General features: G+C 43.0%; 2 protein-coding genes across 3 annotated transcripts; both read right to left on the minus strand.

Annotated features, from left to right (window-relative positions):
* Positions 1-1,550: 1,550 nt before the first annotated feature.
* Positions 1,551-7,710, minus strand: LOC136435883 (uncharacterized). The gene is made up of 11 exons (XM_066429594.1): positions 7,323-7,710; positions 5,875-6,075; positions 5,499-5,692; positions 4,962-5,259; positions 4,540-4,710; positions 3,782-3,999; positions 3,408-3,519; positions 2,841-2,946; positions 2,444-2,565; positions 1,965-2,082; positions 1,551-1,612 (listed from the first exon to the last, which is right to left on the minus strand). Exons 1-11 carry the CDS (start codon positions 7,521-7,523, stop codon positions 1,551-1,553), a joined length of 1,803 nt encoding a protein of 600 aa, XP_066285691.1. The 5' UTR covers positions 7,524-7,710.
* Positions 7,711-8,051: 341 nt separating this feature from the next.
* Positions 8,052-15,369, minus strand: LOC136435418 (uncharacterized). 2 transcript variants are annotated; one of them, XM_066428895.1, is made up of 11 exons: positions 14,825-15,369; positions 13,617-13,817; positions 12,746-12,939; positions 12,157-12,454; positions 11,565-11,735; positions 10,793-11,010; positions 10,456-10,567; positions 9,937-10,042; positions 9,180-9,301; positions 8,775-8,892; positions 8,052-8,319 (listed from the first exon to the last, which is right to left on the minus strand). In XM_066428895.1, exons 1-11 carry the CDS (start codon positions 15,014-15,016, stop codon positions 8,150-8,152), a joined length of 1,902 nt encoding a protein of 633 aa, XP_066284992.1. In that variant the 5' UTR covers positions 15,017-15,369; the 3' UTR covers positions 8,052-8,149. The 2 variants fall into 2 exon arrangements, with proteins under 2 accessions (XP_066284992.1, XP_066284993.1); XM_066428896.1 differs by lacking the exons at positions 8,775-8,892; positions 9,180-9,301.
* Positions 15,370-15,424: the final 55 nt, after the last annotated feature.

A 15,424-nucleotide genomic window follows, 5' to 3' on the forward strand; every position in this document is an offset into this window, starting at 1 on the left:
ACTCAAAGCTGGCGATTTTATCAAACTACTGCATTACTCTCATCTTTAGCAGACGCGTTTGATTTGATTGTTGTTTTACGTGAGCCAGGTTGTTTATCCTACTTTCTGACCTTTAATAGAAACTCAAGGATCTATTCAAATCTGTAGGAATATATGCGTATTAGTAGGAATATCATGTTAAATTTATGGTATATGAAAGAACATACATGGCAACTTGTACAATTATTCGGGTATTTAATCTACTCTACGAAACACTGGGTAGTATGGGGGTGAGAATATACACTTGTAGACTCTTGGCTGAATTTCTGACATTTCCTTATAAGAGTTTCTTACGTACATGTACTGTCCAACATTTCCACTGCGGAGCTCAAGAAATCATGTAGCTAGATTTGCTCCTCTCTAAATTCTGATATCATAATAAAATATGATAATAGAAGACAACTAGACATGTACAGAATGTATTGCGCCTATCGTTTGGGGCGTTAGATAAAAAGTGATTTTCCTGTTCATGCCCTGGATCATGGACAAAATGGACGATTCATTTGAAGTTTTATCAACATAAATTTTCTGAAATCTAACTGTATCAATACTCAATTTGTGACATCCAATCCATAGCTGATTCCTCTGTGAGATACCATATATTTGCCACAGAAAGGCTGGTAACGTTATAATCATGTACGATTTAAAGCACTGGCATTCCTGAGACCACGGATCATGCTATATTGTCGTACTGCGCAAGCGCCAACATGGCGGTGGCGTACGTGTAGGGTTCCGAGGACCAGAAGGGAAACACGGTTTCCGGTCCGTTAAACCCATCAAACTTAGGGCCAATTTACACACAGCTTGTCTAGATATCTGAACTGCAGATATCTGCCAGGCGACAGCTTTTTTCTGTGTCTAAACAGGAATTTTATGGTCTTAATGAGGGTTTTTTTAGATGTCGGGAAAATTTCAGCCGACCACTCTGAAGCATTCGCCCGACAACTCAGCGGGAGTCCCCGACCGCTCCAGCCGGACGTCTAAACAGAATGTGTCGCGTAGTAGACATCTGGAGGTCGGGGTTCACGCTAGTTTGCATACTTGGCGGGCGATAAAGCGGGAAAACTTCTTAGCATCAAGGACCATTTGTTCCCAAACGGACGACGGACTTCTTTCGTGATGCCAGATCGTTCGGTGGATCGACCCTCCCCCCTCCGCCACAACAAGGGCAGCGAGTAGGAACGCAGCGTTGATTCTGACCGGTCGCTGTCGTCTTCCCGGTACCTCAAACGTCTCTTACGCTCAACCCTTGCTTGCTGCCTCATGTTTAGCCACACGCGAGTCAGATAAAGAAAGAATACCATATTCATCATGACGAAAAACACAGGCGGTTCTCCCGCCATTTTGAAACGCGCGCAAAAGGTTAAATAGGGTCACGAGTGCAATTCAAATCAGCGCGCTGCGTGAGTCCTGCGGTACATCCTGTCGGTGTGTATAAATGCGTCCAGATATCTAAGGCTCAGATGTCGGCGGATTTTTAGATATCTGAAAAAACTCTGTATAAATTGGGCCTAAGTAGGCGTGGCGTATCCGAAATGAGGCTGGTCAACCATCTTCCGGTATTCATCGGGATCTGGAAAGACATAGATAGATTAGAGTAGTAAGTCAGAAAATGGGTAATAGAATGCAGGTTTCCACAGTGGTTATTGACATATGACTTTTTTTCTACTCCAATCACCATGAATGTGTCTAGGTTTCCAAGCAGATGTTGGCTTGGGAGATCCTAACGTCTTCTGGCCATCGCTAGCTTTCCCTAAGTTAACGTTACATGCCCCCAACGTGGCAGCCAAAAAAACATAGATCTCCAATCCCAACATCTGATTGGAGATTAAAAAGCTATCCTTGAAGTTTTAAAGGACGTACATATTTTTTTTGGTAACGCCTTTGAGGCGGAGGCCTTTTTTTCTAATTTGATTGACACGTACCGATGACGCCGGTGACTCCTGCGATGAATTGAGTCTCACGGGTGAGGTTAGCAGTAGGCGACAGTGCCGAACCGTTAACGTACTGCATGAAGTTAGTCGGGTACAGGAAAGGCAGCGACTGTGACCAAAAAAAACACACAACGGATTATCCCTCGAGATCAATGATATCTTAAGCTTACATTTGTCCAGTAAAATTGTATCCCTGACTTAGTGATTATCGTGCAAAAATAACTAAAATGATGTTGAAACGTTTCAGATGCTATAGTTCAGAGTAGAGCCTCTTAATAAATCTGTGAGAGAATTTTTCTTTTTATCTTCGACTGAATTACGAAATTGAACACCTGAAATAGCCTGGGTGCCAGCCTTTTCAGCTTTACTCCGTAGCCGGGAAGCGACCCAGAGAGCAGAGTAGATCTGAAACGGCTGGCATCCAGGCTTCCACCGAAAGTTGAAACCAAGTTGAATGAGCGCATACTCACGGATAACCCCTTGGTAGACCCGGAGAAGAAGGCGTTGTACGTCTTGTACCTGCCGCTCAGCGTGTACTTCTCTAACCAAGACACGGCTTGAGACACGAGAGTCTTGACGTCTGCGCGGGTGTCTATAATGAGATCATAAGACACAGTTGTTGCCTCCGTGAAAAATGGAGGTATTGTTTTCGTAATCAATTGCTGAAGTTGTTATCAAAAGACTCTTCAGGCTGCATACATATACATATACATATACATATACATATACATATACATATACATATACATACACATATACATATACATATACATATACATATACGTTTTAAGAATATTATGATTATTTACATTTTTTCACTATTATTGTTTTCAGATTAAAATGGGAAAAGCGTAAATAGATACTTACCGTTTGTCCACACCAGCTTTTTCGAAGTCCTATTGAATGTTGTCCAGGTTGCCAGTAGTGTGTTCACCGCCTGTGCTGTGCTGAAGATTCGGTCTTCCCCGTGGATCTAAAATAGGAAGACAACTGGAATTTGAGCTGGTTTCATGTTGTATGTTTTAATGACATATTGAAGTGACTTACACAGTTTTTATCGTACAATTTTCAATGAGGCTATGACTGCCAAGAGTGCAGTTGCCTAGTTGGTAGAATGTTCGTCTTGCACACGGTAGGTCGTCAGATCGATCCCCGGCCGGCCCATACCTAAGACTTTGAAAATGGTACATACTGCTTTTTCTGTTTAGCAGACCCCCCCCCCCCTGCTGCAGTGATTTGCACAAATGTGAATGCCATACTTTGTACCTTGTACAATTGTTGTGCAATAAAGTTATTATTATGAATAGAAATGGAAATGGGCGCCACCCCTATGCGTCTTACTTTAACTATGACAGAACCAAAAGTTTCCGCTACAAGGCAGGTGAATGCACGCAAACCTGTCGTGCGATAGATGTGACAGGTACTTAATCTGACCTTTGGTTTTCCAAGGATGTCCTTGTCTCCGTCTCCTAAGAAATCGTCGAAGAACATTCCGATTCCTACCTCTGTCTGGGCACTGTTCATCAGTCTAGGTGTCACGTGGTCCCTGTGGTAAGGAAAGACAAAATACATCTCAATACGAGTCAGAGAACAAATAGAATAATGCCTTCGTCGCTGAGGCGTCGCCAAAAAATGTATCTAAAAATGTAATCCCATACACAGTAGCTTGCCTGGAAGTATTTGCATAAGATTGAGTGTACATGTATATTTACGTTGTAAAAATCCCACTTAGCATGGATGTCAGACCCCCTAATCTCTATTATATCTATTGTGTTGGGGGTCTGGCATCCAGGCTAGGTCCCAGTCACCTGAATGTCATAGTAAGAAGCTGCTGTACATCTTTGACACAGTCAGGGTAGTCTTGTATCTTGTCTTGGTTGGACTGCAGGAGGAAGAGGGTCCGGGAGGAGTACCACAGGAAGTTGTAGAGAGATGGGTAGTACGTCATCACCAGGTCAGGTCGGGTAAAGATGGCCTCTGACGTCACGGCCCAAGAAATCATGGCGGTCGTGTTCAAGTAGATTCTCTGTGTAGAAAACAGCGATTAAGTGTCCTCATAATATTTTCTGCGACGATGTTTGTCAGAGCCGTTGATCAGGGAGGATATCCAATATATTTCACAAGTCGACCATTCGACCAATCAGAATCTATATCAACGCCAGTTTCAAAGTACTTCTTAAAGGACAAAGCTAGGCCCTTAAAAAGTGGTGAGAAATGAGAGAAAACAGGCCTCAGAATAAAAGAAACAATACCCAGTTTACTTTAAACGATTAGCAGATGTCAGAAATACATTGCTCGTACTTTGGAGTGTCTAACCGTTGTGTCACTGTGTGTCACTTCTGTAGCAAGATTAGAATTAGTAGTAATGTTGGCATGCACGTATTCAGAACGTAATGCGCAAACGGTAATTATTAGCTTGCTATTCACACCTATCATAGCTGCAGTGTAACAGCCGTTGCATAGGATATGTCTTAGGACACAACTGTATGAAGTTATAGACGAGATATTAACCTTAAATTCGCAAAAAAACGTGCTGGGACAGTCAAAAGTGATGGAAACGTTTTACCTGTAGCTCCCGGTCGAACCAAGTCGGTTTGACCAGCCCCGCCAGCAGGGCCTCCGTGATGCCCGCCAGAGTGTTGGCGGCCACGGTCACGTCCACGTTGTTCAGGTAGAACGGCATGACCACGCCCTTGCCCGCCATGGTCATCTCGCGAGTTTCTGCGAGATTTTGAATCTAGCGGACATTGATAATGGATAAACAACACTGAAACAGGCTACATTGTGTGGTATGAAAGAAATTCTACTGTCAAGCTCACACGGCACAAATGGCCGCTACAAAATCATTCATAACTTTTTAATCATACGTTTTACAAACTCGATTCTGTGCAGATACCAACGAACACATTTAAACGTAACATAGTGGCTTTCTTGATAATAGTGATACGTTATTACATCTAGCTAGGTACGTAGACATGCCTGACTCACCCATGTAGTTACCAATGCGACCTCATCCCCTTTCTTCAAAGCCTTTTCGATGAACGGCCGCATGTAGTAGTACGTCCTCGGGTCAATCGTGTTAGCATTGTTGTCCTTCGACAGCGGACGGTACGCGTACGACTTCAGGTGGGTTTGGAGGGACTGTAGGTCCGTGTTGTTGGACGCCCAGGACTGATAGGCTAGTGGAAAACTGTCCTTGAGTTGGAGCAACTGGGCACCAAGACCCAGATTCAGGAAGGAGTCGTCGAAGTCGGGAGGAATTCTGTACGCGTTCGACACGTCTTTCCTAGAAGAAAGCGAAATTTGCATTGAACTCTATGTACGGTAACTTGCACCTCAACACAGAATGCCATTTAGAAAAGAAAATTCAAGAAAGCAGGTCAAAACACAAATACAAGATGAGCTAGGTTCCGTCTTTGGATAATTACGTCCTTGCCCTTTATGTATTGTATTGCAATCAGTTCTATAAATCTGCTGCATGATGTTTCCTCGACAAAGAGAATGCGCATTAAAAAAAAAACTTACATTATTTCCTGCACCGTCGCCACGTCCTTCCACAGTTTCTCTAGACCAAGGTCCAACAGGACCTTTTTAATGGTGTTCCATGGAAAGTCGTTTTCACTCAGCTGTATCACCTGCAACAGGTTCTCAGGTGACTGCTCCCACACACCTGTTGCCTTGTTGTACATCTGTGGCCAGAAGTCCATGGCCGCATCGCCCTATCAGGTGCAAGCAACGACAATAATAATTATTTTGCAAGAAGACCATCTGAGCTCATCGACAATCATTGAAGAGAGACGGGGGGCGTTACATACTTCCAGGCACCTCGAATTTTCCTATGGCCAAGGACTATTGTCATACTATTCCTATTTGTCGATGAAATAAGAACAAATGGACATACGGGCAGGTTTTTGGAGTGGAAGGTGTTGATGGCGTCCACAGCCAGCTGAAGCCGTGTGGGGTCCGGTGCAGGTGCCGTGCCGTAGGTGTGACTCTCCAGCAGACACGTGACGATCCACAGCGTGGCGAAGGCGTTGTTGTCGTACAGACCGATGTCTCGGAGGAGGGACGTCTCTGGCGGGCCATGGAAGTTCAGCCTTACCTGTTTAAAAGTAGCGAGAAAAGATAGCCTAGGGTTGTTTTTTTACAGTGTGAGGATCATATAGACTATGTATTTTTCTGTTTTTCTGTTTACCTTCACAGAAATGAAACATATTGTTTTTGTTACGCTTTTCTAACTCTACTTCGTCCGTTCCAAACAAAGAAAATTAACGACCTGGACCAGACGGCTTCTACCATGGTTACTGGTAAAGTAGCAGACACCCTGTGGTGTTCGATTACATCATGAACCAAGTGCTGCAGGTCACCATGTACTAGTGAATAGGAATTTCAAATGAATGTGTTTGAGTAAGTATAGATAGAGCACAAGTTTCTTATCTATAGGCTAGACCACGTGAAGGTAAACATTATTTCATTGAAAATGTAAACTTTCTACTTTTACCATCGTCGTTTGATAAGAGTCAGTACTGCTTGTTTACCTATCATAAGCCCTAATATCAATAACATATTTTCAACGCTGCAAGGACATATACAAGAGTGTCTACAGGTAGAGAACCCAGTCAAAAAGTTTGAGATAAACAATAGAATCAAAGCTTTTCTATCCAACGCTGGTGAAAATATGAAAAAAAAAACATTACAGAACAAAAACCTACTTTTCGTTTCTGAAATCTGGCCCTTTAAATGTTTAGACTCAGTTATGAAAAGTGCTTTTAATTAGCAGTATCTAGATTAGAAAACTAAAAATTGTGCCCTTCTAAAAGCCTACCAGTACTCTATAACAATCAGGTAAAAACACTGGTATTCAACAGGTGGTATCACGTGTCAGCCACGTGAACCCGGAAGTACCCCCCCCCCCCCACCCCTTACAGGTGGAATTTTCAGGTCAATATATGTTTAAAATTGTTTGCCTCTATGCAGACTCCATATCATAGATTACAATTATGGTGACTGTTGAGACATAACTGTTTGTTAATTTTACGCTGTCACCTACCAAAACGCGATTTACGTAAAACATGGTCACATACGTCATATATACGAATTGTTCCTTTATCATAGGATTTTCAGCCAGGCCATGACGGAACCGACTGTCGACATTGACGTGCGGCAACGTTCACCTACACAAGACAGCTGGATTTACACGACATTACCACCACTGTCCCAGGAATGCTTCCTATGTCGCAAACCTACCGTACAGTTTACGAGACCGGGCCCTTACAATCACGTTCAGCGCCGTACCCACATTGTTTACCTGGGCACCCTACAGTATCGCTAACTTTTGATAATCGTTACCTCACTGGCGTATAGTCCCAACTGCTTTCCCCACGACAGGCCGGGTACGAAGTCCTCACTGTGTAACACCTGTAGATCTGCAATCCTTCTGTTCAGGGCAGTGATAGTAGATTGAATGTCTCCGTTCACTTGACCTTGAAGAATCAACAGACTAAGGCAAACTGCAAGGAGCTTGAAAAATACTGTAGAATTGGTGGTCATATTTACAGGTGTTGCGTTCCTAAAATGACCTATTGCTCGTATTCAAACGCGACCGGTCGACCAAAGCTCATTCCTATGGCCTCATATGACCTCTAATAATCAAAGCAATGTCATTGGACTTCAATCGGACGTCCCGTGAAGTTCAGATAACGTTACGACGTTTCCGTGACAGACGTGACGTCATGCATATGTAATTAGGAGCAAGTAGTGAGTGGCACCTGGTTGGCTGATATCTTTGATATGACGTAATGTCATGTAAGTGACGAGCGGAAGTTGCAGTAACATTAGCATAGCTAGAAGGCATTATCAATGGTGTTTTGTTCTTGCTTTCTATCTTCTCTCTCTCTCTCTCTCTCTCTCTCTCTCTCTCTCTCTCTCTCTCTCTCTCTCCCTCCCTCACTCACTCTCTGTCTCTCTCTCAAATGCTTGATCAGATGAAGAGCTTGACAATAGATTTTAAATACAGGTAGTAGTATGGTAGGTGTTGGCTAACTATCGTTCTTCAGAAGACACAATGCAGTCCCCATGGTCATTAGCATATACTTTATTCATATTTGAAGACCAGTGTGTATGTATATTTGCAGTTATTCCATAGGTATCGTTTGTGGTGACTACGATTCCACGAATCATACTATATTGTCGTACTGCGCAAGCGCCAACATGACAGTGGCGTACGTGTAGGGTTCCGAGGACCAGAAGGGAAACACGGTTTCCGGTCCGTTAAACCCATCAAACTTAGTAGGCGTGGCGTATCCGAAATGGGGCTGGTCAACCATCTTCCGGTATTCATCAGGATCTGGAAAGACATGAATAAATTTGGGGATTAGTCATGGGACGAATTAGAGTAGTAAGTCAGAAAAAGGGCAGAAAATGGGCACGCTGGCGGCGTCGCTGCGTCCGAAACTGGATTTGAGTTCCCCTTGACTTAATAATGGGAATATCATTCAAAACGTACAAATATGACCAAAAAGACAACAAAACACACAAAGCTTTAAAAGATTCGTTTTCGTTGAGTGCTTTATCAATTCGACCTGCCGCAGCGATGCCGCCATCGTGCCTCGGGTCCAGTGAGAGGGGGGCTTTACATGCACACAACTTGGCATCCAGAAAACGTCATAACCATCTCAATATCTGCTTGGAGGTTAGAAAGCTGTCTTTAAATTCTGAACTGACGTCACATATAGTTTCTTTTTCTTAGACGCCTCTGGGGCAATTCTTGTTTTGCTTTGATTGAAATAACACGTAACGTACCGATGACACCGGTGACTCCTGCGATGAACGATGTGCCACGAGTCAGGTTAGCAGTAGGCGACAGTGTCGAACCGTTAACGTACTGCAGGAAGTTGGCCGGGTACAGGAAAGGTAGTGACTGTGACAAAAAAATACGGACACAAATCGCTCTCTGAGAAGCTTCCTACATACAATATTTAGCAACAGTAAAGCAGGTAAAAAGAAAGATCATCCCAGCGCGTCATACATTTCTCCAGTAGAATTGTTCTAGTGACTTAGATCATCATGTATTAGATTGTCAATGTAACGTTTTAGATGATTTGTTTGGTAATCACAATACAGAACCTTTATTAATCCGTGAGAGAAACATTTGTTTGTGACTAACATGAACGCTTGAAGTCGAACACATAAAGAATCCAAACTTACGGAGACCGATTTGGTAGACCCGGAGAAGAAGGCGTTGTACGTCTTGAACCTGCCACTCAGCGTGTACTTCTCTAACCAAGACACTGCTTGAGACACGAGAGTCTTGACGTCTGCGCGGGTTTCTACAATGAAATGATAAGACACAGTTGTTACCTCCGTGAAAAATGGAGGTATTTTTGTCTGTCTGTTTGTTTGTCTGTCTGTGTTTCCGGATTTTTTTGGTCAGCATACCTTCTGAAGCTCTGAATGGATTAATGATGATATTTGGCATGTGAGTAGGTCTTGGGAAGACAAAGCTCAAGGTTCATTTTGGTCCTCCTGGGTTTTTTTCTTGGTACTGCATACAGTAGAACGTCCATTTTTAAAAATCTTTTGTCCTGGGCATGCTATGGCATTTTAGCGGCAAATGATGGAAAGTCTATACTTGTGACATGTTTAAGTCAGTTGAAGGTCACCGTGCATAGATTATGTGAATGCGGAAGTAATCTGCATAATCAATGATGAGACGCTGAAGCTTAATTCTGGAAAAGGGCGGGACTTTAACACATACAATATATGTAATTTGGGCTAGGGTTAGATTATACTAAATGCAACCATTATTATGCAAATTAATTATTTGCATAATCCGTGAGGCAAGATAAAACAAGAAATTTTCTAAATGTCCCACGGAGGCATGAGTTCTCCGAACTCTTGTTGGACATTTTTATGACTACAATTGTTTTTGTACTTAATGGGCAAAGCGTGAAGAAAAACTGACCGTTTATCCACATCAGCTTTTTGGAAGTCTTATCAAACGTTGTCCAGGTCGCCAGTAGTGTGTTTACCGCCTGTGCTGTGCTGAAGATTCTGTCTTCCCCGTGGATCTGAAAAGGAGAGGCAAACGTTCTAAACTGTCTTACAAAGCAGAAAGGATATAAAAGGTCAATTTGCACCAAGGTGATTAAGAGAGAAAAGCAAAACAAAACAAAACGCCCTCTTACAAACAAACAAACAAAAACTAAACTAAACGCAGCTTTCGAAAGAAACAAGGACTTTTAAATGTACGTTGGGGCAAAGAAAATGGACCACACAAAATCAACAAGAACATAGCGCGACATAGACAACGTGTTCACCAAAGCCCAGTGCAGAGCAGCAGAAAAGGTTCTAGGCTTAGATTTCCACATTGGTACATATTCAATGAAATATATGTACATTGTATGTGACATGGATACTGGAAACTACAATATGGAATTGGAGCTGGTTCTCTATAGCTCTGTTCGTTGTTACATAACCAAACCTTTGGTCGCCCAAGAATGTCCTTGTCTCCGTCTCCTAAGAAATCGTCGAAGAACCTACCGCTTCCTATCTCTGTCTGGGCACTGTTCACCAGCCAAGGCGTGACGTGGTCCCTGCGGTAAGGCAAGACAAAATACGTCTCTATCCGTAGGTTACTGGAAGCTATTGAGACATGAGTGTCAATGAGTATTGAAGATCGCGAAAGGTCCCGTCCCTGAGGTGTCGCCAAAATATTGAAAAAAAAGAGACGTGTAATTCCAAAGACAGTAGGTTACTTGGAAGAAGTGGCAAAAGATTGACTGTTCATGTATATGTAGGTCGTGAAAGCTCTTGATTACCTGAATGTCGTAGTAAGAAGTTGCTGTACATCTTTGACACAGTCAGGGTAGTCTTGTATCTTGTCTTGGTTGGACTGCAGGAGGAAGAGGGTCCGGGAGGAGTACCACAGGAAGTTGTAGAGAGATGGGTAGTACGTCATCACCAGGTCAGGTCGGGTAAAGATGGCCTCTGACGTCACGGCCCAAGAAATCATGGCGGTCGTGTTCAAGTAGATTCTCTGTGAGGAAACAGCGATTTAATCTATCCACGATCTCATCTTTCCTTTATTTTTGAAGACGAAGACGTTTGTTAGAGCAAACATGCCCTTGGTCATAGATGGCATAAAGCCCCCCTCTTACTGGACCCGCGGCACGCTGGCGGCGTCGCTGTGGCCGATCGAATTGACAAAGCACTCAACAAATTTCATCGACAAAAAAACGAATCTTTTTAAGCTTTGTGTGTTTTGTTGTCTTTTTGGTCATACTTGTATGTTTTGAATGATATTTCCATTGTAAACCATCAAGGGTAACACAAATCTTGTTTAGGACGTAGCGACGCCGCCAGCGTGCCGCGGGTCCAGTGAGAGGGGGGCTTAAGAGCAATTCGACCAATCAGAACCTCTGTTAAAGCCAATCTTGAAATACGACATAGCTAGGCCCCCTTAAACAGTAAAAGGATGGGAAATAGCAGGTCTCAAAACATTAGATCCAATTTACCTTAAATAGATGACAGAATACATTGTAGTATTGGGGGACATGTTTTAACAAATTGGTAATCAAATTAATTTTTTACCTGTAGTTCCCGGTCGAACCAAGTCGGTTTGACCAGCCCCGCCAGCAGGGCCTCCGTGATGCCCGCCAGAGTGTTGGCGGCCACGGTCACGTCCACGTTGTTCAGGTAGAACGGCATGACCACGCCCTTGCCCGCCAAGGACATCTCGCGAGTTTCTGCGAGATTTTGAATCTAGCAAACAATCGTTATGGTAAGAACGCGTTTCTTTCATTTGTCGTCTGTTTATGCAACGAAGGGAAATTAAAACTCGGGGTTACAAGAAAGAAGCTGCCTTGATGTTAAACGTGACGAAATGTCCAAACTTGGATACTCATAAAAAAGACTACAGGCGTATTTTGAAGGAAATCTACCCTTAGAAAACATGGAAATCTGTATCTAGCTAGACACAGATTTACATGTTGTCTAAGGGTTTCATTCTTTACGCATAATTGGTCAAATGGTTTGGTTTGTGGGTAGCTCTTGGTGAGACCTCAAAAGGATTAGAATTTGGGTCCCCTAGTTACAAACTCGATTAATGTTCATAAAACAACATAACGTTCTTGCTACAAAGAATAAGAATGTAAATGAGAAACATAAAAGAGGCCTGACTCACCCATGTAGTTACCAAGGCGACCTCATCCCCTTCCTTCACAGCCTTTTCAATGAATGGCCGCATGTAGTAGTACGTCCTCGGGTCGATCGTGTTAGCATTGTTGTCCTTCGACAGCGGACGGTACGCGTACGACTTCAGGTGGTTTTGAAGCGACTGTAGGTCCGTGTTGTTGGACGCCCAGGACTGATAGGCTAGAGGAAAACTGTCCTTGAGTTGGAGCAACTGGGCACCAAGACCCAGGTTCAGGAAAGAGTCGTCGAAGTCCGGAGGAATCCGGTAAGCGTGTTCTGTGTCTTTTCTGAAGGGATGTGTCAAAATGAAATCAAGTCTTAGCCACTTAGATATTTGTATCGATATCTCTTACCGGCCTTTTTCATCAAGAAAATGACAAACTCCAATCAATTAGACAGCGGAAATATTTTAGATAAGAAATTAACAATTCTTCAAAATCATGAATGACGGTATGTGCCTAATGAGGACTTTTGAGGAAACGGAGTTCATCACAAGGAACTGATGCACTGATTTAAAAGACACCTAGTCTTGAGATCGATTACTATTAATATAAAGAAAAGCCGAGAAAAACACATACATCAATTCATGCATCGTTTCCACGTCCTTCCACAGCTTCTCCAGACCAAGGTCCAACAGGACCTTTTTAATGGTGTTCCAGGGGAAGTCGTTTTCTCCCAGGTGCAGCACCTGCAACAGGTTCTCAGGTGACTGCTCCCACACACCTGTTGTCTTGTTGTACACCTGCGGCCAGAAGTCCATGGCCGCATCGCCCTACCACGTGCATGGAACAGCGGTAATAATTTTTGGTGCAACAAGACAATAAGAGAAACAATCATTGAATAGAGACGGGGGACGTTACAGACTTCTATGCACATCCAAGTCACTTTTGGGATCACATGACTGTAAGGTTACATGTCCAAAGTTGTCGGCTATTTTCTTTTTTTTATCAAATGACATTTAATTACAGGACTTGATGACTACATACTGTACTCAGGCTGGTGGCTTATGCTAGTGTCGTCATCGAAACAAAGGATATAACAAAATACAATCAATTCTCCTTGAGAAACGCTGAATACTGCACAACAGACGTCCTCCCTCTCAGGTGTAGTGTAAAAAGAATGTTGTCTGTTCGTGACTTAAAATGCCGTAGGATACAAAAGCTGGCTAACTTTTTTTTTTGTGAGTCCAAAGACTTACAATGTGTATGACAGTGAAACGTATGCTAGGGTCACATTTCCCAACCGGGGTCCGACCGGACTGTTTGTGGAAAAGAAAACGTAAAGTGTATTTCAATAAATATACACAATTATACAATAATTATTGAATCAGTGTGGGTACGTTTTGTGTGTTTTGTTGTCTTTTATATCGTACTTTTCGTTCACCAAGACTGCCCGGCCGGGCCCCGGATTGGAAATGTGACCCTAGCAATAAACAGCGATTGAACATACGGGCAGGTTTCTGGAGTGGAAGGTGTTGATGGCGTCCACAGCCAGCTGAAGCCGTGCGGGGTCCGGTGCAGGTGCCGTGCCGTAGGTGTGACTCTCCAGCAGACACGTGACGATCCACAGCGTGGCGAAGGCGTTGTTGTCGTACAGACCGATGTCTCGGAGGAGGGACGTCTCTGTCGGGCCATGGAAGTTCAGCCTTATCTAAAAGTAAAAGGGGGGGGGGGGGATACGGGACAAGTTACAATAGAATATCACGATGTTAACAAAAGGTATAAATATCATACCTGACAAGGCAACGGACTAAGAACAAATGTTAGACACATTTTTACATTTGTCTGTAAAGCAAACAGGAGAGTGCAAATCCATCCCCAAAGGCTAGGCATATTAGCATTGAAAGAATATTCTATTAGATAATCTATTTGCATTTTGATAGAGTGGCTTCACTGGCTTGCCATAGTACAGTTTCTCCCAGGGTCAGCCAAAGGGCAGGTCAGGCTGACCTGTTTCTAGTCGGTTTGTTTTAGGTTAGCAACGGCACTATATATCCCTGGTTTCAACTTTCAGCTATATTGTCCTTTCTTCGGTTTTATGTAGCCTTAAAAATCCTTACCAATACTGAATATTGATTTGAAAATCAACTCTCTTCTCCTTGAAGTCTTAGATCTACACACTTTTACACATAGTCCTTGGACACCCTCGTGACCTATCCTGTTTGCAAACAAACTAACGCCAGTGCAAATACAACATGGCTTAAGAAGTTAAAAGGTAAAGAAATGTGTATTTTTCAGCTTCTACATTTTAAAACTTGCATTGAGTTGAAATAGTTGTAAGATACGGAAAGAAAAGCCCTGAAGGAAAGGTTAAGGACGTCGGTGGCGCTTCGTCCGTAAGCGCTGTAATTTCATAGCGATCTGTGCAAAGCGTTCGCTAGGTAACGTAGCACTCTGGCTTTTCCGACTTTGGATACAGTAGGTGAAGAATTGAAGGATTTAAGGGGCCTAGAATATAGGGAATGCTACCTATGAGCTGCATATACTCCTTAACTTAATCATAACGTCTTAATTCATAAGTTATAGCCTTGACTTTCATTATTTGGGCAACTTTTCCCGCCAATTTTCCCTCTTACAGGACCCAGCAATTTTATCGTCTTCAATAGTTCAAGGATGATTTAAACAGATAATTTTTTTTTTTAAATTTACATCACCTACCTCACTATGATATAGTCCCTTCTGTCTGGCCTGCCCAGGTATGGAGTCCTCATCGTGTAACACCTGTTGACGTGCAATCCTTCTGTTCAGGGCATTTACTGTGATAAGGTCTCCGTTTACTTCAACGTGAAGGAGCATTAGGATGTGGCAAACCGCCAAGAGTTTAAAAACCACGGTAGACGCAGTAGCCATACTTGACCAGGCACTTCAAGATGGAGTAGTGTTGGGAAGATGACCTAGTTAGAACTATGGCGTTGGGTGATCGCATGTACGCACGACCAAAGTTCACTTATGTAATGTCCACGGTCGACATTATGTAAGCGGACTTTGGCCATTCATCCTGACAGAAAATGTTGCAACTTTTCCCTGTGAACTTTTATGTTATTCTTTGACGCATAATTGCACTGTCATGGAAATTGCTGACAATTATACTAGCTGATTTCTTTTCAGCCTTCGATATTAGTTGTTGCTGAGTCAATTGTCATCTTTCTTTTCACGAAATATATAATGATCCGATGTCCTTCGCGTTTTTGCAACTGATACCAATATGTTGCTTTGTTTTCCGACTGAACATCTTTTCCTATAGCATGATGACATGGT

This window comes from Branchiostoma lanceolatum, chromosome 5 (genome assembly GCF_035083965.1).
Source record: "Branchiostoma lanceolatum isolate klBraLanc5 chromosome 5, klBraLanc5.hap2, whole genome shotgun sequence".
NCBI lineage: Eukaryota > Metazoa > Chordata > Leptocardii > Amphioxiformes > Branchiostomatidae > Branchiostoma > Branchiostoma lanceolatum.

What these genes read in the sequence shown, in the direction of transcription:
- LOC136435883 (XM_066429594.1), bottom strand. Translation starts at nt 7,523, where the DNA reads ATGACCACCAATTCTACAGTATTTTTCAAGCTCCTTGCAGTTTGCCTT. An exon ending in TCCACTCCAAAAACCTGCCC is followed by an intron (nt 5,693 to 5,874) that starts GTATGTCCATTT and finishes TGCACCTGATAG; the next exon opens with GGCGATGCGGCCATGGACTT. An exon ending in GGTTCGACCGGGAGCTACAG is followed by an intron (nt 4,000 to 4,539) that starts GTAAAACGTTTC and finishes TTTTCTACACAG; the next exon opens with AGAATCTACTTGAACACGAC.
- LOC136435418 (XM_066428895.1), bottom strand. Translation starts at nt 15,016, where the DNA reads ATGGCTACTGCGTCTACCGTGGTTTTTAAACTCTTGGCGGTTTGCCAC. An exon ending in TCGCCTTGGTAACTACATGG is followed by an intron (nt 11,736 to 12,156) that starts GTGAGTCAGGCC and finishes ATTGTTTGCTAG; the next exon opens with ATTCAAAATCTCGCAGAAAC. An exon ending in GGTTCGACCGGGAACTACAG is followed by an intron (nt 11,011 to 11,564) that starts GTAAAAAATTAA and finishes GTTTCCTCACAG; the next exon opens with AGAATCTACTTGAACACGAC.